General features: G+C 45.9%; 1 protein-coding gene across 1 annotated transcript in view; it reads right to left on the bottom strand.

Moving 5' to 3' along the window:
• ATP8A2 (ATPase phospholipid transporting 8A2) overlaps nt 1-12,513 on the bottom strand; it is a 1,954,943-nt gene extending 1,942,430 nt beyond the window's left edge. Inside the window, exon 1 of the mRNA XM_069202231.1 lies at nt 12,362-12,513. Coding sequence (XP_069058332.1) covers nt 12,362-12,452 — 91 coding nt within the window. The 5' untranslated portion in view covers nt 12,453-12,513. The remainder of the gene's footprint in view (nt 1-12,361) is intronic.
• Nucleotides 12,514-24,969: the final 12,456 nt, after the last annotated feature.

The raw sequence follows: 24,969 nt of genomic DNA, 5'->3' as shown, positions 1-24,969 counted from the left end.
GTCAAGCTCATAGACTTGTAAACAAATGATTTACAATGCTATGTACTTATGTCATTTTCCTGCCCATTCATATTTTAATATTTCCTCCACTGTACTGGAACACCCAATATTTTGTTTTTGTTGCTATTTAAAAAAAAAAAAAAACTGTTTTAATAATATAAATAAATATATATATATATATATATATATGTGCATTTATATATGTGCATATATATGTATATACAGAATATAAAATAAATAAGTATTGGCAAAAAACCCAATATGTCCGGCCTTGACAACCCTCTGTATTATTTTTATTTTTTTATCAAATATATGCAATAGTCAATAAAAGTTTAAGAGTTATGTGAAAATGCTACCTTTTAAAGGTGGTGTACACATATATTTGCACCAATTAAAAAAATAATAAATGCCCCTTGTTAAAGTTTTTTCTTATTTGCAAATTTCCGTGACAAATTATTTGTGTGGATTGGTGATTTTAATTATGCTAATTATGCATTTGGCCGTAACTGATGAACAAATGAAGATGCACTTGAAACAAGTTAATAAGGTGGGTTAGAAATGTGATTAATAATGCAATATATTTATGCCACATTTTATGTCAGAATCCATTTTAATAGGATTGATGGAGTTTCTGTTTCTGCTTATCTTTCTCCTGTTTATTCCCCCTCCCAATCAGAGACCCACTGAAAGTCTTCTCTCCTCACAGTTTCTGCAGCGCACAGAGGGCCATATTTATACTTTTTGACGCACAACTGCGCCAACGCAGTTGTGCGTCAAAAATGTTAACGCCGGCTAACGCCATTCCAAAGCGCCATGCGGGCGCCTTATTTATGGAATGACGTTAGCCGGCGGAGCTGACTGGTGTGCGTAAAAAAAAATGACCCACACCAGGCAGTGCCGGCGTAGGGGAAAATGGAGCTTGGGCGTCAAAAAATGGGGCAAGTCGGTCTGAGGCAAAAAATCTGCCTCAACCCGATTAGCGCCATTTTTTTTTACTCCCACCCTCCATTGAAATGACTCCTGTCTTAGCAAAGACAGGAGTCATGCCCCCTTGCCCAATGGCCATGCCCAGGGGACTTATGTCCCCTGGGCATGGTCATTGGGCATAGTGGCATGTAGGGGGGCACAAATCAGACCCCCCTATGCCACAAAAAAAAAAAAAAAAAATTACTTACCTGAACTTTCCTTATGTTCCCTGGGATGGGTCCCTCCATCCTTGGGTGTCCTCCTGGGGTGGGCAAGGGTGGCAGGGGGTGTCCCTGGGGGCATGGGAGGGCACCTCTGGGCTCCTTCCGAGCCCACAGGTCCCTTAACGCCTTCCCTGACCAGGCGCTAAAAAATGACGCAAAAGCGGCTGGACGTCATTTTTTTTGACCCGCCCACTCCTGTGCGCCATTTTTGCACGGGAGTTTAAATAAGGCGCACATGCCTTGGAGTCATTTTTTAGACGGGAACGCCTACCTTGCATATCATTAACGCAAGGTAGGTGTCCACGCTGAAAAATGACGCTAACTCCAAGATCTTTGGCGCTAGACGGGTCTAACGCCAAAGTATAAATATGGAGTTAGCTTTGCGTCGGATTTGCGTTAAAAAAAACGACGCAATTCCGGCGCAAACAGAGTATAAATATGCCCCAGAGTGCTCTGACGTAAATGCTGATTGTCTTAACAAGTGTGTATTATGGATGAAACTTTCGACCTTGTAGCCCATCATTTTGAAGGATTTCCATTGGAAATTCTATGAGCTTTCATTTGAGAAACGTTTCATATTATATTGTACATTTTCGCAGTGCAGTTGCTGAGGAAGCTAGTGGAAGAGTTTCTTTTACCTTAAGAAATGGTTTAGTCCTAAGAGTTTTAATTATTATGAAGCTGTTTTTGATTTGCCAATGTGACCTAATCATGACCATGTCATGCTGGATTTGCAGTTTTGCTAACTGTTTATGCTTCCATTTTCTTACGATAATGGCATTACTCCTAGTCCTACTCCCTCGCCTTCCTTTTAACCAATGAGGTCTCTCGCCTCCCCCCTAGACCCTCCCTTCCCCTTTCAAACCCCCCCCCCACCCTTATCCCCTCCTGTACAAAAACCAAGCCCAAGCTGCAACTCGGACAGTCCGTACCGGGAGGGTGGGAGGGAACGGAAAAGGAAGGCGAGGGAGTAGGACTAGGAGTAATGCCATTATCGTAAGAAAATGGAAGCATTACCTCCCGTCCCTCCCTCGCCTTCCTTTTAACCAATGAGACATAGCAAGAAAACACACAGGAGACGGACATCGAGTTGCAAGACCTTTATTTAATATCCTGCACCAAGAGCATCCCCAAACATTATCTCATAGAGGATAAGACCCGGTGACCTAACACCGACTCCAAACAACCCAAGTCCGACAGCCTATAACGACGCACAAACGTCGAAGGAGAAGCACAAATGGCGGCCCTGCAAATTTCCACCACCGAAGTCCCCTGAAGCTCTGCCACCGTTGCCGCCATGCCTCTGGTAGATCTCCCCTGAATCCTTAGAGGAGGAACCACCTCTTTCAAGGAATAGGCCAACAGAATTAAAGAACGAACCCACCGACTCAAGGAAGCAGTGGAAGGTTTCTCACCTTTGCGAGCCGGACCAAAATCAACAAACAGTGAATCCCCTTTACGAAAAGGAGCCACCACCCGCAGATACTCCAACAAAACCCTACGTACATCCAACGAATGCAAACGGACCTCCTCCCTTGATGAGGGATTCGGACAAAACGAAGGAAGGATGACCTCCTGCCTGGAATGGAACGAAGAAATGACTTCTGGAATAAAGGAAGGCACCGGAACCAGAACCACCCTATCGGGAAAAATCTTACAAAAAGGAAAGGAACACGCCAATGCCCCCAATTCCCCCAACCGACGAGCCGAAGTAATGGCTACCAAAAAGAACGTCCTCAAAGATAGATGTCGCAAATCACAGTCCCCCAATGGTTCAAAAGGGTCCTCCGTCAATACATCCAAAACCAAGGACAGATCCCATGAAGGAAAAGAACGTACCAGGCGAGGAAATAAATTAATAAGCCCTTGAAAAAATCTAGGCATCAATCGCCCTTCATCCTGAAGATTACGCCATGGTCCTCTGAATGCCTGAATAGCCGCCCACTGTACCCGAAGAGATGCCACTGACAACCCTAAATGAGCACCGTCCTGCAGGAACTGCATCACCTCAAAGATAGAAGCGCAGGTAGGATCCAACTCACGACTTAAGCACCAAGACGAAAACACCTTCCACTGTCTACCATAAGAAAGCAAAGTTGAACGTCTCCTTGAAGCCAGCAAGGTAGAACTCAAAGCCACCGGCACCCCTTCGTTCAACTTCCAAGCCGTCAAGTGTAACCTCCTCAATGACCCCAATGGGAGGCAGGGAAACTCCAGGGGAGACGGACAAAGAGGCAGAGGCCACATCCTCCCCTCCGCCATCAGCATCAACAATGGGAACCAATTCGCCCTCGGCCAAAGTGGCGCAATCAGGATAACCCTGGACCCCAGATCCCTTACTCGTAACAGAAACGCTCTGAGTAGTTGAAAAGGAGGGAACGCATACAAAAGGCCCTGCGGCCAAGGACATGACATCCCGTCCACCACCCATGCTTGGGGACACCGAAACCGGGAGCAGTTCCGCATTCCCTACTGACGCAAACACATCCAGCACTGGAAGACCCCAAAGCCGAACCAGATGCTGAAACAGAGACTTCCGGAGAGAGAAAAGTTGAGAGGAAGGAATCACTCTGCACAGTAGATCCGCCCGAACATTTACCACCCCCGAATGTACGTAGCCCTGAGAGAGGGAACCCACTCCTGAGCCCACACAAAAATCTCCCTGATTAGATTGAACAGAGCCCTCGACCTGGTCCCCCCTTGTCGATTGACATAAGCCGTGGCCACTAAGTTGTCTGTGCGAACCAGAACCGCCGACCCCCTCAGGAAATCCTGGAAATGGACCAGAGCCAGGAATACTGCCCGCAATTCGCGCCAATTTGATGACCGACTCGCCTCCCGAGGGGACCAAAACCCCTGAATCTGAGCTGACCCCATCCATGCCCCCCAACCGGAGAGGCTGTCATCCGTCGACACCACCACGGGTCTCAGAGGCGATAAAGAAACCCCTACGCTCAGGTGGTCTGCATCCAACCACCATTGCAATTCTCTGCGAATCAATCCGGACCCTGGAACCCTGTCCTTCAGAGAACCGGACCCTGGAGCCCACCTTCTCAAGAACCATGTCATCAAGCACAGGAGATGGAAACGTGCCCAAGGAACCAGAAATATCACCGACGCCAAATGACCCTGCAGACGCAACCATAGAAGAGCTCGGGGAGCAGACAGTAACAATACCTTCTTTACCAAAGCCTGGAGTACACCCAACCTTTTTTTTTTTTTTTTTTCTGACACAGTCACCAACCCTAGAAGTTTTTCCGTGGTTTTGCAGGACCCCCAGAACTTGGGCCACCTGCCTCTGCAAAAGGTCTCGTGATTGGGCATGAATCAAAATGTCGTCTAGATAAGGATGCAGAAACACCACTTCTGAATGAAGCAAAGCCACTAGAGGAGCCAGCACCTTTGTGAAATTCGAGGAGAAGATTTTAGACCGAAAGGCAGAACGCAAAACTGAAAATGGTCCTGACCCACAGCAAACCTCAGGAAACTTTTGAGAGGATCTTGCCACAGGCACGTGTAGGTAAGCATCCTGCAGATCCAGTGACACCAGAAAGTCCCCTTGCCTGACCAATGGAAAAATAGTCTGAATGGACAGCATGCGGAAATGCACTGTCCTGATCCAGGTATTCACCTCCTTTAGATTGAGCACAGGACGAAATCCCCCTGAAACTTTCTGTACAAGAAACAAGACCGAATAAGTGCCCTGACCCCGTTCGTCTAGCGCAACGGTACTCAAAGTACGGCCCGCGGGCCGCCAGCGGCCCCACAGACCTAGCTTGGCGGCCCGCGAGACGCACACCAAACGCCACATCATAATGGCAGCAGTATGTAAACATAGAAGAGGGCCGCGGGAGAATGCTCCTGCGGCCCTCCTCTATGTTTACATACGGCGGCCATTGTTTATGGCGTTGCCCTGACGATCCTGGAAGCCAAAGCCCCATAAAAGTCAGCGCTTGCAGCTAACTTTTATGGGGCTTTGGTCGTCTGCTTCCTGTCACCGGCTCCACGTCTGCTGCCCGCTGTTCCACATTTGTGGCATCTTTACAGTGCTTTGAGTCAGGTAAGGCTCTTTGGTTTTTTATTTATTTGTTTTTAATGTAGTGTGTGTTACTGGGGTAGGCGTGAGAGCAGATTGCGCTGTGTGTGTGCGCTGTGTGTGTGTGTTACTGGGGTAGGGGTGAGAGCAGATGGCGCTGTGTGTGTGTGCGCTGTGTGTGTTACTGGGGTAGGGGTGAGAGCAGATGGCGCTGTGTGCAGATGGCGCTGTGTGTGTTACTGGGGTAGGGGTGGGAGCAGATGGTGCAGTGTGTGTTACTGGGGTAGGGGTGAGAGCAGATGGCGCTGTGTGTGTTACTGGGGTAGGGGTGGGAGCAGATGGCGCTGTGTGCAGATGGCGCAGTGTGTGTTACTGGGGTAGGGGTGAGAGCAGATGGCGCTGTGTGTGTTACTGGGGTAGGGGTGGGAGCAGATGGCGCTGTGTGCAGATGGCGCAGTGTGTGTTACTGGGGTAGGGGTGAGAGCAGATGGCGCTGTGTGTGTTACTGGGGTAGGGGTGAGAGCAGATGGCGCTGTGTGTGTGCGCGCTGTGTGTTACTGGGGTAGGGGTGAGAGCAGATGGCGCTGTATGTGTGCGCGCTGTGTGTGTTACTGGGGTAGGGGTGAGAGCAGATGGCGCTGTATGTGTGCGCGCTGTGTGTGTTACTGGGGTAGGGGCATTGTTTTGAAAAAGGGGGTGGGGTGGTTGTTCCCCCTCTAAGACCCGCCCCCTCTAAGCTCCGCCCCCCGCTGTCACTTCAGTGCGGCCCTCTGCCGCAAACCATACTGCAATTTTGGCCCCCGAGAAAAAGTTTGTGAGTACCCATGGTCTAGCGGAACGCGGGAAATGGCCCCTTCGACCAGCAAGTCTCGCACTCCGTCCAATAATGCTCTTCTCCGTGACCCCTCTGAAGGCAGAGGTGTGGGACGTACCCCTGAATCTGGAGGAACCACAACAAAATCTATGACATAACCATTGGTCACAATGTCTAGTACCCAATGATCGCTCACACTGTCCTCCCAAGCTGAAAGAAAGTGACTCAGTCTTCCCCCAACCGGCCCTCTGCCAGGCCCACAGTGATTGACAGGACCCCTTCTTGAAACCACCCCGGGTCGCAGGAGCAGACTTCTGAGGCGAAAAACGCGGCTGAAAACGCCGTCTCCTAAATGAAAAGGATTTAGCATCCCTAGTAGGAGAAGATCTGGAATGCTTCTTCCACCCTTTACCCGAAGAAGAACCCCCTTTATAAGGTAAGGCATGCTTCCTCTCCTTAAATGCCTTGAAAAGCATGGACGGCAATTGTTCTCCAAACAGGTTACGGCCTTCAAACGGCAGTCTCAATAAGGCCGCCTTTACCCCTGGATCAGCCTTCCAGGAACGCAACCAGAGGGACCTACGAGCCCCAATCAAAGACCCGGAAGCCAGAGCCGAAGTACGGACCACATCTGAAGACACATCAGCCAACAATCTGGCCTGCTGCTCCATACCAGCCAGGAGCTCTGAACATTCCGCCCCTTCCTGTACAGCTACCGCCAGTTTAACAAAGTCTTGAACCAATGACTGTGACGCATAAGCAGAATAAATCCCTGCCTTCAGCGCCAGATTCTCCGCAGCAAAAGCCCTCTTAAGACCCAAATCCACCTTACGGTCTGTGGCATCCGTAGGCACACAGTCCTCCGGATTGACAGCCGTTTTGCCAATTAGAGTAGCCAAAATAGAGTCCAGGCGTATTGAAGGAGTCAAAACCTCCTCACCCTCAAGTAAGTAAAGTTTCTGAAGGAATCGTGGAACCTGAGCCTTCTCCACATCCTTCCACTCACGAAACACCATATCCTTCACAGGCCCCTGGAAAGGCATGGCAAACTTCGAAGGTGTCTGATATTGAGGAAATAAATGAGAATCCGAGTTTGTAGGTTGAAATACTGGGAAACCCAAATTGTCCCGAACATGTGCCATCACTTCCCACATTACTTCTCAGGAAACATATTTCCCCCCAGATGACGTTGATGGGGCCTCATCCTCACTCTCTGATGAGGAATTCCTTGCCGCTACCGATGAGAGCGCACGCTTAGCCTGACCAGACCAGGCCACGCCTGCTTGCAGTGCCCTGGTAACAGCTACCCCAATCATATCCTGCACTTCCTCTCTAGACATGAGGGGAGTACCCCTGTCAGGTACCTGTGGGTTCTCAGGAAGAGCAATGCTATCCTCACCTCCCTCCTCCGAGGAGGAAGAAGAGACAATCCCACGTCTCACCGCTGGAGCTTTAGGCATGGTAAACCACCAACCTTGTAAAATTTCATAAAAACCACGGGCAGAACGCCCGTCCTACCTGAAAAGCATCACAAAATTGAAGTTCCTCGGATCCTCGCGGCTCCGCGGCGTGGAAACCCGGAAACCAATGCCCCAGCCACAGAGGGCCAGCTGACCCCGTCAGCCGGCCCCCAGTACACGCCTCTCGAGCAGCCATGCTGCTCGTTCAAGATGGGACCCAGCCGTAGCACTCCTCGCGGAGCTCCGCGTCCCGAGGAGTGCCTCCATCGACGACCTCCAGGCCCCGCCGTTCAGGTAAGAAAAGGGAAAGAGATTCGTCTAGCGTGGGCTAGACAAAAAGAAAAGGAGGGGATAAGGGTGGGGGGGGGTTTGAAAGGGGAAGGGAGGGTCTAGGGGGGAGGCGAGAGGCCTCATTGGTTAAAAGGAAGGCGAGGGAGGGACGGGAGGTAATGCATAAAATATATATAAAACCCCTAATTTTGATGGCTTCTCATTTTCCTCCTGAGACTCTGCCCGATTATTTTGAGACTTTCTCTTTCTCCCTTGGAATGCTGTCAGTACTCTTTGTGAGTTTGACACTTAAAATCTAGAGAGATTTAACTGCTTAGAGTGGGATTTTATTATGATTTTATGATTCTGTCCTCCTGTTTCTGAGCCTTCACAGCAAACAATGCATTTTTCTGTATTGTAATTTAACAATTCTGTAGTAAATTTATATATTTTTTCAAATTTATTCTGAAACTAGAACTCAGTTATTGAGTTGTTCCAATTCCTATTTGAATTTTATTCTGATAATTAGTGAGCTCAATGTTAGGGAGGATGGTACCTCTTGCCGCTAGACCAATATGAATTGCTGGACCGAGCTACCTGAGGCAAAAATCAGGCTCTATAAAATATTGGGGTTCAGTAAATTATTTGGGTCCTACTCCCAAGCCATTGTAAAAAAAAAAATTAAAAAATGTGTGAAAGCAAAAATGAAAGCAAGATTGGCACACCAGCTTCAGTAATTGAAGTGAACTACTTTTTAGGCTGCTGTTCACATTTCTACAAGTCTTCCAAGTGAGGACTGGAGTCCACCAGGGTTGTTTATTCTCACCTTTTCTCTTCCCGCTAGCCATGGACTGGATCATGAAGACATCCATAGCAAGGAGAAGAAAAGGAAGCCAGTGGACACCTTGGATGCAGCTCAATGACACAGACTTTGCAGACGACCTGGTCCTCCTCTCCCATACCCATCTTCAGATGCAAAAGAAGACCAACAGTGTGGAAGCCACATCTGCACAACTTGGCCTCAAAATCCACAGAGGAAAAACAAGATCCTGAAGGCTAACACGGCCAGCACAACTGCATTCACTCTTGCAAGCAATGCACTGGAAGAGGTTGAGGCCTTCACCTACTTGGACAGTGTCAGAGACAAGCAGGGCATCACAGACGCTGACATCAAGGCAAGAATAAGCAAAACAAGGGCTGCCTTCATTCAGCTAAAGGAGATCTGGAGCTCCAAGGACCTAATGCTGCAAATCAAGATTAGGCGTTTTAACACAAATGTAAAATCGGTCCTTCTGTATGGAGGAGAAACTTGAAGGACAACAGTGACCACCAACAACAAAGTCCAGACTATTATCAACAGCTGTCTGAGGAAAATCCTCCAAATCTGCTAACCAAACAGCATCAGCATCTACCCATCAGACTTTCCCACTTCTTGCTCATGAAGAAATCATGAAAAGACTCTCAAACTAGATAGGTCACATCCTCCACAAGCCGATATCAAACACCTCCAAGCAAGCCCTGACCTGGAACCCTCAAGGGAAAAGGGGAAGGCCAAGAAACACCTGGTGCCAAGGCCTCGAGGCAGACAACAAGGAGATGAGTAACACCTGGAGTCAGATTGAAAGAAAATCCCAGGGCAGGGATGGCTTCAGAGTTCTGCTTGATGGCCTATACCCCAGGAGGGGGTAGCAGGTGTTTGAGAACAACCATTATTAATAAAAAATGAGTAACTGAGATGAAATTATTAATGTGTACGAAAAGGCCTAAATAGAGAAACGTGTGATAAAAAAATAGAACATGCATGTTTAAAATGTGGTCAACAAGGTGTCCGCCATCTCGAGTTCTATGTGAAATAATAAATGTCTGTGAAAATGTATTTTGATTAATTATATTTACATGCACTGACAAAGAAGATTATTATTAATGTACTACAAAACTAATGGTTTGAAATTATTGTGAAATTGTTTTATTCTCTATGTATTAGCATTAGCAAAAAGGCCTACATTTTAGTATTTTTCCAGAGGAACAATGTTGAAATATTATGCTGACTTTACCGAAATGCTTTGCAAACATTGTTTATTAGACATCCTACTGAATGTTCACAGTGGAAATTTAATGTCCTGTTCTGCTTTCTCACTTTGTACTTCCTTGTGATAAATATTGCAAGTTTTAACAATGGGCCTTAGTTTCTGGTAAGATGTAATGCTAGCTCAATATCATGTTCTATGTTGCTTTCTAAATTATAATAATTCTGCGGAAACTGCTGACTGGAGAGGAGTGTCAACATGAACTTATCCTGAAGAAGGAACAAAGAACGATACATCTGAAGCTCAGATGAAGTCCAATTGGTGTCTCACTATTACACCTCATACTGTAGTCTTGTCCAAAAGAAGCTTAGTGACTTGTGGGACTTTAATTTAGCAAAGCTTTAGGAGATGTAAGTCAGTTTAGATTATGTTTAGCTTCTGTTCATTTCAATTGTGATATTCAGCTCTTGTTTAGCTACTTATGATTCTAACAGTTCAGAAACATTAGGGCTAACATTACTGAACTGTTGCCACTTTTCATGTTCTTGATGCTGATTGCTGAAGACCTGCTATTCCTGTGCTCCGCTGATGAGGGCTCTGCTAGCTGCTGTCTCGTTTAGAAGAGGTGTGTTCAATGTGCATTTGTTTTTCCTTTACAGGTTTTTCCCTTTAGAAATCCAACCGCATATTTTTGTTAGCGCCATATTTAGATGTTTTTCCAAATTATTTTTTGTCTTATTTTTCATTTTTGCATGTGACAAAGTCCAGCCCCACACATGCTTTTTGAATACAAAATTGGTAGTTAGGATGTCTGACCCAACAATTAATTTAAAAGTTTATTAATTCATTATGATTTTGTTTCTCAAATAATTCTCAACTAATGAATTCTGTTTCTCAAATAATTATGTTATTATTCTGTATTACTGTTTTGGAGTGTTTTAATGGTGAATGCTCTTATAAGATTGAGATTCTTCAGACGTTTTAGACAGTGTGTGTTATTTCTTTATTGCTATCATTTGGTTTTGCACATCATTTATCTGACCTTAGCATTGTTGATATAAGGGCAATAAGGGCGTCATTCTGACCCTGGCGGTCCGAGACCGCCAGGGCTAGTATGACTGAAAGCACCGCCAACAGGCTGGCGGTGCTTTTTTCCCCATTCTGACCGCGGCGGTAAAGCCGCGGTCGGACCGCCGGGGCCGGCGGTTTTCCGCCATTTCTGCCCCGGCGGCGATAATCCGCCAGGGCAGCGCTGCTTGCAGCGCTGCCCTGGGGATTATGACCCCCTTACCGCCAGCCTGTTTCTGGCGGTTTTCACCGCCAGGAAGAGGCTGGCGGTAAGGGGTGTCCAGGGGCCCCTGGGGGCACCTGCACTGCCCATGCCACTGGCATGGGCAGTGCAGGGGCCCCCTAACAGGGCCCCGGCCAGCTTTTCACTGTCTGCCGCGTGAGTGCGGCCGCCCGCCAAGGTCGGAATGACCCCCTAAGTGTTTAAACTTTACTAAATTGGAGTGGTGATTCATGGCCACATAGGCCATGGTGTGTGTAAATTATTGACTCCTCATTGCATATTTTGATTGTTGATGGCTACTGGTTCTCATTGTTTGATTTGATGATCTCATTACTCCTGTTTGAGTCAAAAGATTTGAATCGACCTCTGAGGATAGTAGAGGTCACTGCCCTATTACATGTCACCTTAGCCTAATATTAGAAGGTCATGCCCCCACACAGACGTAAGTAAGTAAGCACATTCGTACAAGGTAAAGTTCAGTCACTGTCAATAAAGACAGCCAATGGTTCACTGCCCGATACTGTATGATGCAGCGAACTAAAACAAAATATAAAAGTCAGTTTGATCGACCAGTGGATGAAGAGGGCTGACGGAAAGCCCTTCTGTGTATACGTATATATGTAATAATAATATTAAGATTTTTTGGGGGGAAACCAAAGGTTGGCGAGAAATGTCTCGAGGTCATATCTAAAAGGAGGGGGTGAGCCAAAAGACTACCAACAATAAGCCCAATAAACAAGGTGAATGCTTAGTACCGATTTTAAGTTGGTGGAGTTTGTAAACGGATGGTACTCTTCTACCTCACCCCATGTGTGTATTTTCCTTTCCGTGAGCCAGAGAATGATTTCCCTCCATGTGACGGCGCAGAGAGAGAGGATGGACCTGCGCACTGTGGCAGCCTGTGTGATGTGTCAGCAGGTGCTGTATCGTCAGACAGATGGAGCAGCAGACTGGATGTGCCGGGCAGTCGCTCTGCGGACACAGCATGCACAGTGCACCGGCTGGTCAGCAGGGCAGTCTGCTCGGAGTGCACGCTCACTGTGCGCTGTGGCACTGTCAGCTCGCTGGCAGCAAGGAGCTGTGTTTATGCGCTGCGCACAGGCGGCGAGATCCACTTGTTTACATTGCCTCAGATTTGCGCGATCAGTATACGACAGACTGCTAGCGTCAGGTCTGGTGCATTCCACTATATGTATTCCTTTCCCTCAGCCCCTGCGTGCTCCTTGCGATAACAGGTCGGTCTCGTGCTGGGTAGTGATGCACCGTGACTTACCCACGGAGGAGGGCACCTTCTTGGACTTCCTCTGTAGTGCCATCTTACAGGAGGGGGCCCTGCCAGGATCCGGGGAGACCCCCACGCGCATCCTCCAGCGCTGCCCGGCCGGCGGCCCTAGCGCTGCGGAGAGCCAGGGGCGGGTCTAAGAGGACGTGGGCGGGGACTCGACGATGGGAGGTGGGTTTCGAACGAAAGAACACTGACAGGGCTCAAAGCATTAATGGCTCAGCATCAGCACCAGCGCCTCGTCACTGCCGAAGGAACACCGAGTCTGACCCCGTCCGCAGCGTCTGCAACCTGCACCCATGGGAGGTCTACCATCTGTCTGACTCGAGCGCAGTCTGGTTAATGGTTTTGATCTATTTATTTAACACTTGCAGGTGATTTAAGAAAATGCCTAACGTATTTTACAATATCAAAGGAACTGAATTGCTTAGATTTTGTTTTAGCTGTATTTGTTGGACGCACACTCAATAACATCCACTAGATAAAGTGTTAGGTTGTATGTGATGCTTCAGTTATTTATGACGATGTAGACAAATCCTCTGATTTTCAAGAGCTGAGATAAATTACATTTTCTATAGCGTCGACAAAGTAGCAGTTGGCGTCTGGGCGGTTTACAAATGGGTACAATAAGAACAAACCTGCGGTTGAAGAGTGCTGTAAAGTTGTCCACGTGTTGTTCCAGGAAAGGGTGTACTCAGCTCACTTGTTCAATAAGTGCAATATGCAAATTAGCTGGCAGGGAAGCATCTTCAGCTCCACATATCTACGAGAGTGATCTGCATAAGTAGGCAGTTCGTCGTCACTCTGGTACGATGCCTTCTAGGCACAGTTTCTGATGTCCAGGGGGTTCCAGTGTCACTGGCAGTGTGAGAGGAGGAGAAGGGTACCCCTCCTTCATTCCTCTCAGTAAAAGAAAAGTGTAGGAGGCCAAAGATTTAACAAGCATAACTGAGCTTGTCTCCCAGTAGAATGCATCCACCATACCTTCGAACCTTCCCACAACCCCAGATCTCTGCAGTTCGAGGCGCAGAAGAGAAACGTCCACAACACTCAATAAAATACTTCTGTGTGTCGAGATTCATGGCAATTTTCAAGATGAGGGAAGGTGCAGTGTTTGCCATCCTCACACAAAGAGGCTGGGTGCTGTCCGCAAATAAGCATTTAGGAAGCCTAATTGATCCAGCTGAGGACTGTCCGCTGAGGGAATAACATTTTTGTTACTTAAAAAGAAAGACACGGAATTTGCAGCATTGGTTAATGACGCGTCTCTCCTAATTTCAGTTATGGGATCATTGTCCCAGAAAATGCTTCATTGGGTACGCAGAGGTACTATCTAGGGCTACTAAAACTCCTCTCGACTTTAGGCCTCGTCTTGTCTTCTAATGAATCACCCTTGTCTTCAGCTACAAAGACCCTCTAATGACTGAGGCCCAGAGCTCACTGGAGTGGGCCAAAGTACCACCGGCGTATGGTACACACCCGCAGCCCCTGTAGTGCAGAGGGGCCCCAGTGCTTCCTCTATTCAATCGAATGCCAATTAATATCCGTAAGACATGGGAACCTCAGGTCCAACCTCATCCCATTCTGCAGGGGGTCCCCGCTGTTTGCGTTACACCACTGGATAGGCCATCAGATCATTGGGGTGAGCTTTTTTTGACCGGGCCCTGTGTTAGGAATCTGCAAGTCAGAAAATGGGTTTCACTTAAGTGCAGGTAGAGCAAGAGCCGTTCACATGCAACAGACATACATGAGATAAGATGAAAAGGGCAAGACAGGATAAAAAGATTTCCAACTCAATGGTTTTCACATGTTTAGGGTGTGTGTGCCCAAAGACACTGGGGCCTAGGGATTAGCAGCTGTGAAGGACCAGCAGCTGGTGCTTGAGGGCATTTGCTTATCATTTTTAGGTTACAATCTACCAGACAACGCAGCTGTCTGGTTTGCTTAAGACATCTAGGGGACTTTCAAGAAGTTGACATAGGAATGCAGTCCACCAATTCATTACCATTGGTTCTGTGGTTTGTAACTCACATTTTCTGGCTTTCTATTTGCTGGCTTTATTTGCTTTAGGCTCTCCAAGTTCAGTTTGTCTTCCTTGTTGTCTAAACTGTTGTATCCTTCCTTGAACTCCCCTTCTGTGAACAGGCCTTCAAATCTTCTTTTCTTATCACGTTTGCTGTGCATTCAAGGGTTGAGGTCAAACTTCATGCGCTGTCTTCGGAGGGCGATTATTAACTTTTCTTTCTCTGATTACAAAGTGAGAGGATTTCTGTGGCAATCTTATTGGATATTGAGGGTAGGAAAGACGTTTTTTTTCTAGCACAAGACAACATTTAAATGAACTGTGTAAGTATTTCAGAATATATTCAAATTAAAAACACAAATGAAACACTTTTGTTTTATTTCTGAAGTGTGTTGGAAACAAATACTTTAGTATGATCAGAACAAACCAATACACTAGGTGGAGAAATTGCCACACATTTTAGTTTGTGCACTGTATAGCTTTATTAGTAAAACTGTATGTCTGCGAAAACATAATGTCATTTCAATTGAAAATGTGTTGTCTGTAATGGCAGTACACTACCATACCATGCATACTCCTCTCTATGCCACTCCACTCTAATCTGCACCACTCCATACCACTGCACTTTACTCTGCACTACTCCACTTTAGACCACTCCACTCCACGCCACTGCACTCTGCACCACCACACTCTATGCCACTGCACTCTATGGCGCTTCATGCCTCGCCTCTCTCCTCTATCCTGTACCACTCTACTCTATACAAATGCAATTCTCGCCACTCTACTCTACACCACTGCACTCTACACCACTGAAGTCTAGGTCACACCAATCTACTCTGCAAAACTCCACCCTACGCCACTGTATCTACCCCACTCTGCAGAGTTGCACTATATGTCACTGCACTCTATGCCAATACACTCTACTCCAAGGCACTTTACTCTATAACACTCAATTATATGCCCCTGCACTCTACACCAATGCACTGTATGCCACTCTAATTTACTATACACCATTGCACTCCATGATACTGAACTCTACAGAACTTTACTCTACACCATTATATTCTATGCAACTTAATGCAACTTCACTCTAACATGTACCACTCCACTGTACACCACTTCACTCTACTTTGAAACAATCTATTGTATGCCACTGCCCTCTACACCACTTTACTCCACTCTCGCCAATCCACGCCACGTCACTGTACTCTATACCACTCTACTCTTAACCACTGTACTCTCTGCCAATGCACTCTAGAGAACTGCACTCTATGTCACTGCACTCTATGCCACTGCACTCTACTCTATATAACTGTATTCTATGCCACTGCTCTCTATGCCACGGTACTCCACTGTACTCTGAAACTCTACTATGCAACACTGCACTCTCTACCACTGCACTCCCCACCACTGAACTCTATGCCACTCTGCACTACTCCACAATATGCCACTGCACTCTACAGCACTATACTCTACTCTGCATCACTCTATGCTACTCAAATCTGCACCACTCCATGCAATTGCACTCTATGTCACTCAACTCTGCAATCTATGCCACTCAACTCTACTGTGCACTCTATGCCACTGCACTCTATGCCATTCAACTCTACTCTGCGCCGCTGCCCTCTGCATCACTCAACTCTAAGCCACTTCACTTTGCACCACCTTTCGCCACTCTACTCTGCGCCACTACTCTGTGCCGCTCTACTCTGCGTCACTCCACTCTGCACCACTGCACTCTACTATGCACCACTCCAATCTACACCACCGGATTCTACGATGCTGCATTGTTTTTCGTTGAATTCAATGCGAAAACACTCTACACCCCTACACTCTGCAACACTCTACGTCAATGCACTTTACAGAGTCCACTCTACTCCATGGCACTCTAGTGTATTGCACTCTACGTGCCCCTAAACTATACCACTCCAATATGCAACACTCTCTGCCACTCCACTCCACAACACTCTACTCCAGTCTTCACCATTCCACTCCATGAAACTCCATGCAACTCTCCTCTATGCCCTAACCTTTAGCCAAGGTGAACAGCAGCCACACTGGTGTACAACATGGCTTAAATACATTGACAAAGCAAATAGCTCTTGCACAAGGAAGACCAACTGGCTTTGCCAAAGCTAGTTCTACTTTAGAGCCCACCACAGTGTTCATTTAATCATTGTAAATGCACGGTTTGATCATTGCTTATATTGATTGTATAGTATGATGCTTTGATATAGGTGCATCAATAGCTCATAAGCTTTATAAGGGATAAAGTACCCCCTGCTGTATATTATAAGGATGCTGCAAGCCACCGAGGATTTCCATAGCCATATAGAGGCACAAAGCCGAAGTCTGAGTTCCTTTATAAGGTTATGGAACTCCGAGGTGACTTGTAATATCTTTATCATGTACAGTAGGGTCTACTTTATCCCACATAATACATGGTTACACCATCACCTTCCCCAAAAAACACTCAACTCCTTGGTGCATAGCTCTTTCACATGAGAGAGAGAGAGAGCATGTTTGCAAACACAACAAATAAAAGTCGAACCTTTATTGCAAAATCAAACACATCAAACCTGTTAGATACTTGTTTTAAAACATATTTAAATCAGTTCAATATAAGTAAATTAAAAAAAAGATGCAATAGCTCAGGATTAGGGGTGAGCGAAGAATTCCGCTTTAGTGGCGGAGTTCGCAGAGTTTTCCCCATTCCGTGCGGAGTTCCGAAAAAACTCAGCGAAGCGATGAAGAGTTTTTTCACTTGGGCGACTCGCCAACATTAAGTTGGTGATTGCAACCAAGAGAAATCGCTTTTCAGTAAGATTAATTTTTGAACTGTTTATATAACTGTAAGAAACCGCAAAAAATAAATATACAAAACTTACATGATTTATAAAGAATTGTACACTTAGGCAACTGTGCAGCAGAAATTCACTTGTTTTGTTTTCAGCCTTACATCACAAACCATAGGGCCTCTTTCTTTCATAATAATGGTGAGAAATCACGCATCAGTTAGATGCAAAGGGGTGGAGGATCTTCAGGACTCTGAGGAAGCATCATTCTGCAATCAGTCCCGAGTGTAGGTCACGCACTGGGGTTTCCAATACTTTCTCAGCTAAAACACAACTAAACAAAAACAGAAACTGACCTTGCATGCCAGTTTTCCTTGAACTTACGTTCATTGTATTTTTGCTTTTCACTATTATTTTAATTTCTTCAATAACCCTCACTCACATCATCAGCAATAGAACAGGACTTTAATATTTAATAAAGTCACTCTTTTGAGTAAGTTTACTACTTTTCAGTATTCATAAAGTCCGAATGTAAGTTGTTACTAAAAAAAAAAAAGTAATAAGTCAAATCTTACACATGGCTAAACCTGGTACTACAACACCTTCCCATAGAAAATAATGGAGGTTGGGACTTAAAACCCAGTAAGAAATGTTAAATTAAATTAGTTAGAATAGTTTAAAAAATACATATAAATTAAGGTTAAAAACAACTAATATCTACATTAAAGTGAATATATAAAACAAATTTACATTATTATTTAACATAAACATATATTTTTAATATTTGTTATTAAGTTAAATACATTCTTTCAATTTTTCCTCTACTTAACCATAGGGAGACTCTGCAGTCAGGTGGACATGCTTCTCACTGGGACTGCCTGCAAACAGGAGCGCAATTTACACGGGCACAATGAAGTGTGAGATCTCTGCACCTGCCTATCATGAGCCTTTGCTAAAACAGTAATCAGGAACAAAAAAAGGACAGGTCTGCCCAAGAAACTTCCTCACCCTGAAATAGAGAAACTGCAGTTCCACCTTCACCTCTACCATCCACCAAATGGCTGTGCTCATGAAGAAGTAATCAGGAGCCATTTGGTAACAATGTCTTTCTGGAATTTCTAAAGGTATCCCTGTCTCCATCCTCCCTACTTCCATGGCTGGATCTCCAACCTTCATCTGCAGGAATGCATGCAATATAGTTTCACTTTCTGAGGAAGCTGTCCGTATTCTCCTACTTGTGCCATGCTATATCAGGTATATTCAAAACGGATCCCATTTGGATTTAGTAGTTGAACTCTCACAGACACAGAGCCTTCTTGCCACACTTATATCACAGGGTCACACGCAACTCAACATGCACATATGGTGTCAGCACAAGGCCCCATGGTGATACAATTTACACAAGAGGCGTCAGCAGGCCATATTCCCACTGACACAAATAAAAATGTCTGATCGCCATATAAATCACAAAACATGGTACTCTGCCACCACAGTGTCATGTGCTACAACAAGGACAGGAACAGCAGTCCTCTACCCACTATTAGGACACATTTAGTGTGCTCTCCTAGGTCATAGGACAGTTCCTGCACCTCACAGTGTCAGGGACAGGTGTAGGCACACGCCAGATTAACATGATGCCAGAGCCAAAATAATATTTGGGATACCACATTCACATGCAGTTAAGCACTCAAGGCAGGGAAACACGCCCATACACTAATGCAAGTACTGTTCCCATCCCAACCGGAGCCTTAATAAATTTCATGGATATCCCCTTGCAAGAGAAAAGTCTGATTCCCAGAGTCAAGAAGATTTATACTGAATAGATATAAGGCACTGATGGGACTCCACTTACTTGTGAACAGTGCTTTAGAAACATAACTATTAGACCTGTCAGACTCATGGTGCTCTTCCCCACACTTTTTGCCTCTCGTCCTTCATGTTGTTGAACTTATTGTTGTTGGCCTTAGGACTTTGACGTTTTACCAGTGTTCATCCGTGCCACAGTGGCTGTGCTCACTACCCCAAAACATGGTTAAACTGGCTTATACCCAACTGGCACATTTAATTGACTTATAAGTCCCTTGTAGAGTGGTAAAGCATATGCTCAGGGACTTTAAATTAAATGCTACCAGTGGGCCTTTAGCACATATTGTGCCACCTACTTAAGTGGCATCTTAAACATGTCCCAGGCTTGCTGCTGCAGCCTGGATGCAGTTCTAAACTGCTATGCCGACCTGGCAATAAAACCTCCTCAACAAGCTTTAAAATTCCCTTTTATTCCATTTGTCACCCCTAAGGTCAGCCCTAGGTAGCTCATAGGACAGGGTGCCTTTTAATTAAAAGGTTGGACATGTACTTTTTGGTTTTACATGTCCTGGTAGTGAAAAAGTCTGATATTCGTTTTTCACTGCTGAGTCCTACCCCTCCCATAGAATAACATTGGGGATTCATTATTACATTTAAAAAGCTGTGATTTCAATTCGGAGCAAATAGCTATATCATGTTTTGTGTCTTTTGGAATCATAATGAGAAACTCTATTTAACGGTAAAGCCAGGTGTTTGATTACAATTTTGAAAATGCCACTTTCAGAAAGTTGGTATTTTTCTGCCCTTAGCCTTTTTGTGCCTGCTACTTGTCTTGGGTCACATTACTGGATGCATCTGACAGACTTTGTGAATTCCTCCCAAACAGTCACACAATAGAGGGATTGGGTGTGGCTCGATGGGCCATCTGGTGGCAGGATGGAGGAGGTGGAGTTCAGCACAGCCCCATTTGCAACTGAATAGGGAGTGTTCTGCCTTCACACAAAGGACTTATCACCTACAATGTCGCTGCAGCAAGCTTGGGGCTCTGGCAGGGGAGTCAGGAAGCACCATATACTTCAAAGCCAGCGCCTAGAGGTTTCTCACACCTTCTAGAAGGAGGGCACCCAGGTATAAAAAGGGGACCTTAGACACCAACTCTTCAGTACATTTCTGAACTTGTGGACTCTGCCAGGAAGAAGGGCTGCTACTCTACTGGACTGCAGCCCTGCTGTACTGCTGCTTTGCTGAACTGCTGCCCTCCTGCCTGAGAGAGGAGAAGTGGACCCACAATATCATCTTGATAGCAGGTCTACCAGAGTGACTCCAAGGCCTAGTCTGCTGGCCTCCTAATCTGAGCCTCATGGACATAAAATGCTCCCCAACATTGGGCACCAGCACCTGGACCAACCTGAAGTGACCCCTCAAGTGGTGTTCCTCAGGTCCTGGACTCTTGGTAGCGCTTCTGAAAGGTGTATTGAAGTTGTTGGGCTCATCGCAACCATGAATTGGGCCCTTTTACACTCAGATTTCTCCACCTCCATCTCCATTCAATGCTAAGCTCTGGCAGCCACCTTTTCACGCTACAGCAATGACTGCTTGCAGGGACCGCCAAAATAAAGGTCTGGCAATGCCGGTCCATAGTGCTTGGCCTGCTCTTTGCGCTACTTTGGCAGCCTCCTTCGTGACTCTACCTGCTACCTGTGGCCCCCTGCACTGCAAACTGGACTCTTGGTGGTGATTTGAGAAAGTAAAACTTCAGTGAGACTAATCTGGTGACTGTAGCCAACCTGTGTTCCATTGTAGTCAACCTGAACTTGTGACTTTGTCCCGGTCCAGCTTTTTAGTGCTATTTTGACTAAAAGCTTTAAAAATGCATAACTCCGGTTTTACTCTTGGAATTTTTGTTGTTTTTGTGTCAAATAATTTAATAAAATGTACTCTATTTTACTAAAGTGGTTTAGGATTTTTCTTGCGTTTTGTTTTTCACTTTCTTGCTGTTTGTGTGCTTCATAAATACTTTACTTGTTGCCTGAGTTACGCCTGTGCCAAACTACTTAGAATTAAGTACAGGTTAATTTAGTGACTTTTTGTGGTTCGCCTTACAAGGTATTTTGGCTGCTCCTTGACCAGGGCTCACATCCTAGTCAACCAACAACCCAGTTTCTCATAGTAACCATTGCTCATGGCCACTGAAAATGGTAATTATGAAAAGATATGTTTTGACCTGATTGATTCCCCATCTTTCCTGGTGGTATTGCGACTACATGGCTAAAACCCCATCATCCTCTAATTAATTGGGATTAAAACAAACATTGTCTCAAACTTCGAGTGTTGTCCTTACTTAAGGAACCTCCACTGGCAGCCAGTGTATAAAAAATATTAAATGAAAAATTCTCTGCTTTTGTCACTGAGTGTTTTATAGAAAAAAGGTCTGTGTTTTTTCAATTGGGGGGGACTGGTGTTCATGGGCAAAAGAAGCATTGCCCTAACACCCTTCCGGAAGAGGCAAGAACAGGGAAATAAACACAGAGCAGCTGAAAATAAATCACTGCTCTGAGACACTGTTCTGAATTTCCTGGGTGAACTCTAGTGAACTTTGCAAATGTCCTACTGCACAAGTGCCAGCCGGGCAAGGTTTTTTTCAACTACAGGTACAAGCTGCAGCAGTGACATCATTGGAGAGGGGGTGCTGAATTAGAAAGCCTTGGATCCAGTTGTTTTTGGGGAGCATAAACAGTGGCCCTGGGAGGAGTTACAAAACTCCATTCACTTCAGTGGCTGGGGGTGCGTACACCAGTGAGACAAGGAGGGGGTGGGTGGCAACAATTTGTTGATCATCACAAAGAGGCAGGCTGTGGGACTGGCAGTAACACATGTCTTGTACTCAATTTGGTTTCAGTTTGAAAAAAATGTTATGGAGCTGAACACAGCAGTGTGCTCCTTATCTCTACCATAGAGGCCCAAGGGAGGGAAAGAACCAGCTGCGGCAACAATTGCGCTAGTGGACTAAAAGGTAACTGTGCAGATAAGCTTCTGCCTGCATCAGGTTCATCATCACCCCCCCCCCCCACCACCTTTCCTTTAGGAGCTACAGTGGGGTGGGGTTCCTGATTGACCTGTTCTGTCTGCAGCTCAGCAGACAAAGGCTCATTGTTAACTTGGGGGAGTAAGTGAGAGAAAGGAATGGTGGGTGGATGGATAGACGGATGAAATGGTGGATGGATGAATGCATGGATGAATGAATGAAAGGATGGGTGTAAGAATGGAAAAGTGAAAGGCAGGGAGGGTGGATGTATGAATAAAAAGTAGGATGGGTGGATGGAGCGAAAGGATGGGTTGATGGATGATGAGAAAAAGGATGAATGGATGCTAGAATAAGTGAAAGGATGGATGGATGGAAGAGTGGAAGGGTAAATGGATAGATAAATGAATGGATGGAGTGAAAGTATGGTGGGATCAGCGAAAGGATGGATGAGTGAAAGGATGTATGTAAAGATGAATGAGTAAAACAATGGATGGCTGATTGAAAGGCAGGGTAGATTAATGTCTAGATAAAAGGATGGATGGATATATGAATGACTGAAAAGGTGAATTGATGATTGGATGAATAGATCGATGAGTGAGTGAAAGGATGGATGGCTGAGTGAAAGGGTAAATGGAGGGATGCTTTAATAGACTGATGGATGGGACAGCGAGTGGATGGATGGCTGAGTAAAAGTTTGAATAGATGGATGAGCCAAACGGAGGATGATGGATGGATGGATGGAGTGAAAGGATGGATCGATGGAGCAAAAGGGTGTATGGATGAGTGAAAGGATGGATGGATAACTGAATAGGTGGATGAAAGGGGGATGGATAAGTGAAAGGACGGATGATTGAGTGGATTGATTGGTTTGATGGATAGGTGTCCTTGGACCAGTGGTGGCTCTCCATTATGGGCTCTACAGCTACACTACACCCTCCTTGTTTTCTGGTCCATTAAAATGCAGACCAATAAAATGCAGACCCACTTCAGATCCAGCAACAAACGGAGGCAGCTAGTGATATTGTTTGATTGCTGACACAGGTGCATGAAGGTGCCTGCACCAGCCATCAGAGATACTGTTCAGAGCTGGTGAAGTCCCAGCACTGTGAGCATGTCTGTGTGACGGGTCATTATGAACCCCAGCGGTGAAGACCGCCATGCCGGCAGCGGCGGCAAACACCGCCACCCGCACGGCGGTCTGAACCGCCATATAATGAATACAGTGAGGTCCGCCTGTGGTGGCCCTCCTCCACTGCCAGGCTGCTGCCGAGAGGCAGCCTGATGGTGGAGGGAATCATTTTCCGACAGGGCAGCGCTGCAAGCAGCACTGCCCTTCGGATAATGATCCCTTTTTCCACCAGCCTTTCCCTGGCAAGTTCCCCCACCGGAGAAAGGCTGGCGGAAGGGGTGCTCCGGGGCCCCCTGGGGGCCCCTGCACTGCCCATGCACTTGGCATGGGCAGCGCAGGGACCCCCTGCAGTGCCCCATCGCTCAGATCACTGCCCGATTTACGGGCAGTGATCTGTGCAACGGGTGCTGCTGCACCTGCCGCACACCAACATTGGCGGCGGCTTCATTTGGAGCCGTTGACAATGTTATGGCCCTTTTCCCTGCTGGGCCAGTGGGCAGAAACACTGTTTCCGCCTGCCGGCCCAGCGGGGAAGACATTATACGGCCGGCGGGGGGGTAGTCACGTTGGCGGTCTTCTATTGACCACTAGCGCTGATCTCAGCGGTTTTTACCACCGAGATCATAATGAGGGCCTATGTGTGTGAGTAAAAGTGAGAGAGAGTCATTGGAGGAAAGAGTCAGAGTGAGAGAGAATGAGTAACAGTCCGGCCCAGTATGTGTGAGAATGAATGTGAGTGAGTGAGGGAGAATGACAGTGAGTGTAAATGAGTATTATGGAATGAAAGAAAATCACAGTAACCAAATTAATGTTAGATAATCAAAGCCATAATTGCATTTTACTTTGAAACTTATAAACACTTCATGATAATACCATAATATTGAATAAATCAATGCATACAATGTCAAATGAACATCTATTTAACAGGCCCGATGCATGTGCCCTATCCATGAGGCACCTCGTATCACTCTCCTATACATAAATCTAGATGTATGATTTGCCAAATACCATCATTCTTAATTAATTCTGGAAACAACTCTTACATCATCTAGAAATGATTAGCCAGTCAGTACCACACTCTGTTCAGACAAAAATAATTAATCAAACCATTGAAAAATACCTGTTATTTTTTTATAAACCACCAGGAACAATTGGTATGATATTTATCTCTGGGTGATTTTCTTTTTACAATTGCTCTCTCCTATCCTCTTTAAGGACGTGCCCATTCTTCTGTTCCCTTTAGATACAACCCCTAAATTGTGCCATCTAGTTTTTGAGAGTCTATGGTTCCTTATTAGCAGAGTCTGCTCTCAACAATATCGAACATTCAATCACAGACTGTAGAGCATCTAGCCTTGGCTAATGTCCTCTACAAAAGAATTGCTGTTGTCATCACTGGCCAGCTCCCACTTGTCAACCTAAGGACCAAGTAAGATTGTATACCCATATTTTGTCTATTCCTGGGTCTCATCCTAAGTTCACCTCAGAACTGTGGGCCCTTTTTCCATCAAAAAGAAGGTAGGATCTATGGAAGTACATTTTGAATTGCCCCAGTGATAGAGCATCTATGGTGTGCTCAATGGTTCCTGTGTAGACCCTGCAACTAGCATATCACCAATTCCATCTCCACCTATCATAGTAGATGGCTCTCATGAGTTTGAGGAAGAAGCCATACTGGAATCAGGCATTATCAAGGGGCAAATGCATTTTTGGTGACATCAAAGGGTTGTGTTGTATGTGACAGTTTCTAGAAGATGGCTGTTTATATTCACACATCTAGATTATTGGTCAGATTTCAGAAAATGTCATCCTATGAAACCC

The sequence above is a fragment of the Pleurodeles waltl genome, chromosome 8 (assembly GCF_031143425.1).
Source record: "Pleurodeles waltl isolate 20211129_DDA chromosome 8, aPleWal1.hap1.20221129, whole genome shotgun sequence".
Taxonomy (NCBI): Eukaryota; Metazoa; Chordata; class Amphibia; order Caudata; family Salamandridae; genus Pleurodeles; species Pleurodeles waltl.
This window is presented reverse-complemented; position numbering and strand designations above follow the sequence as displayed.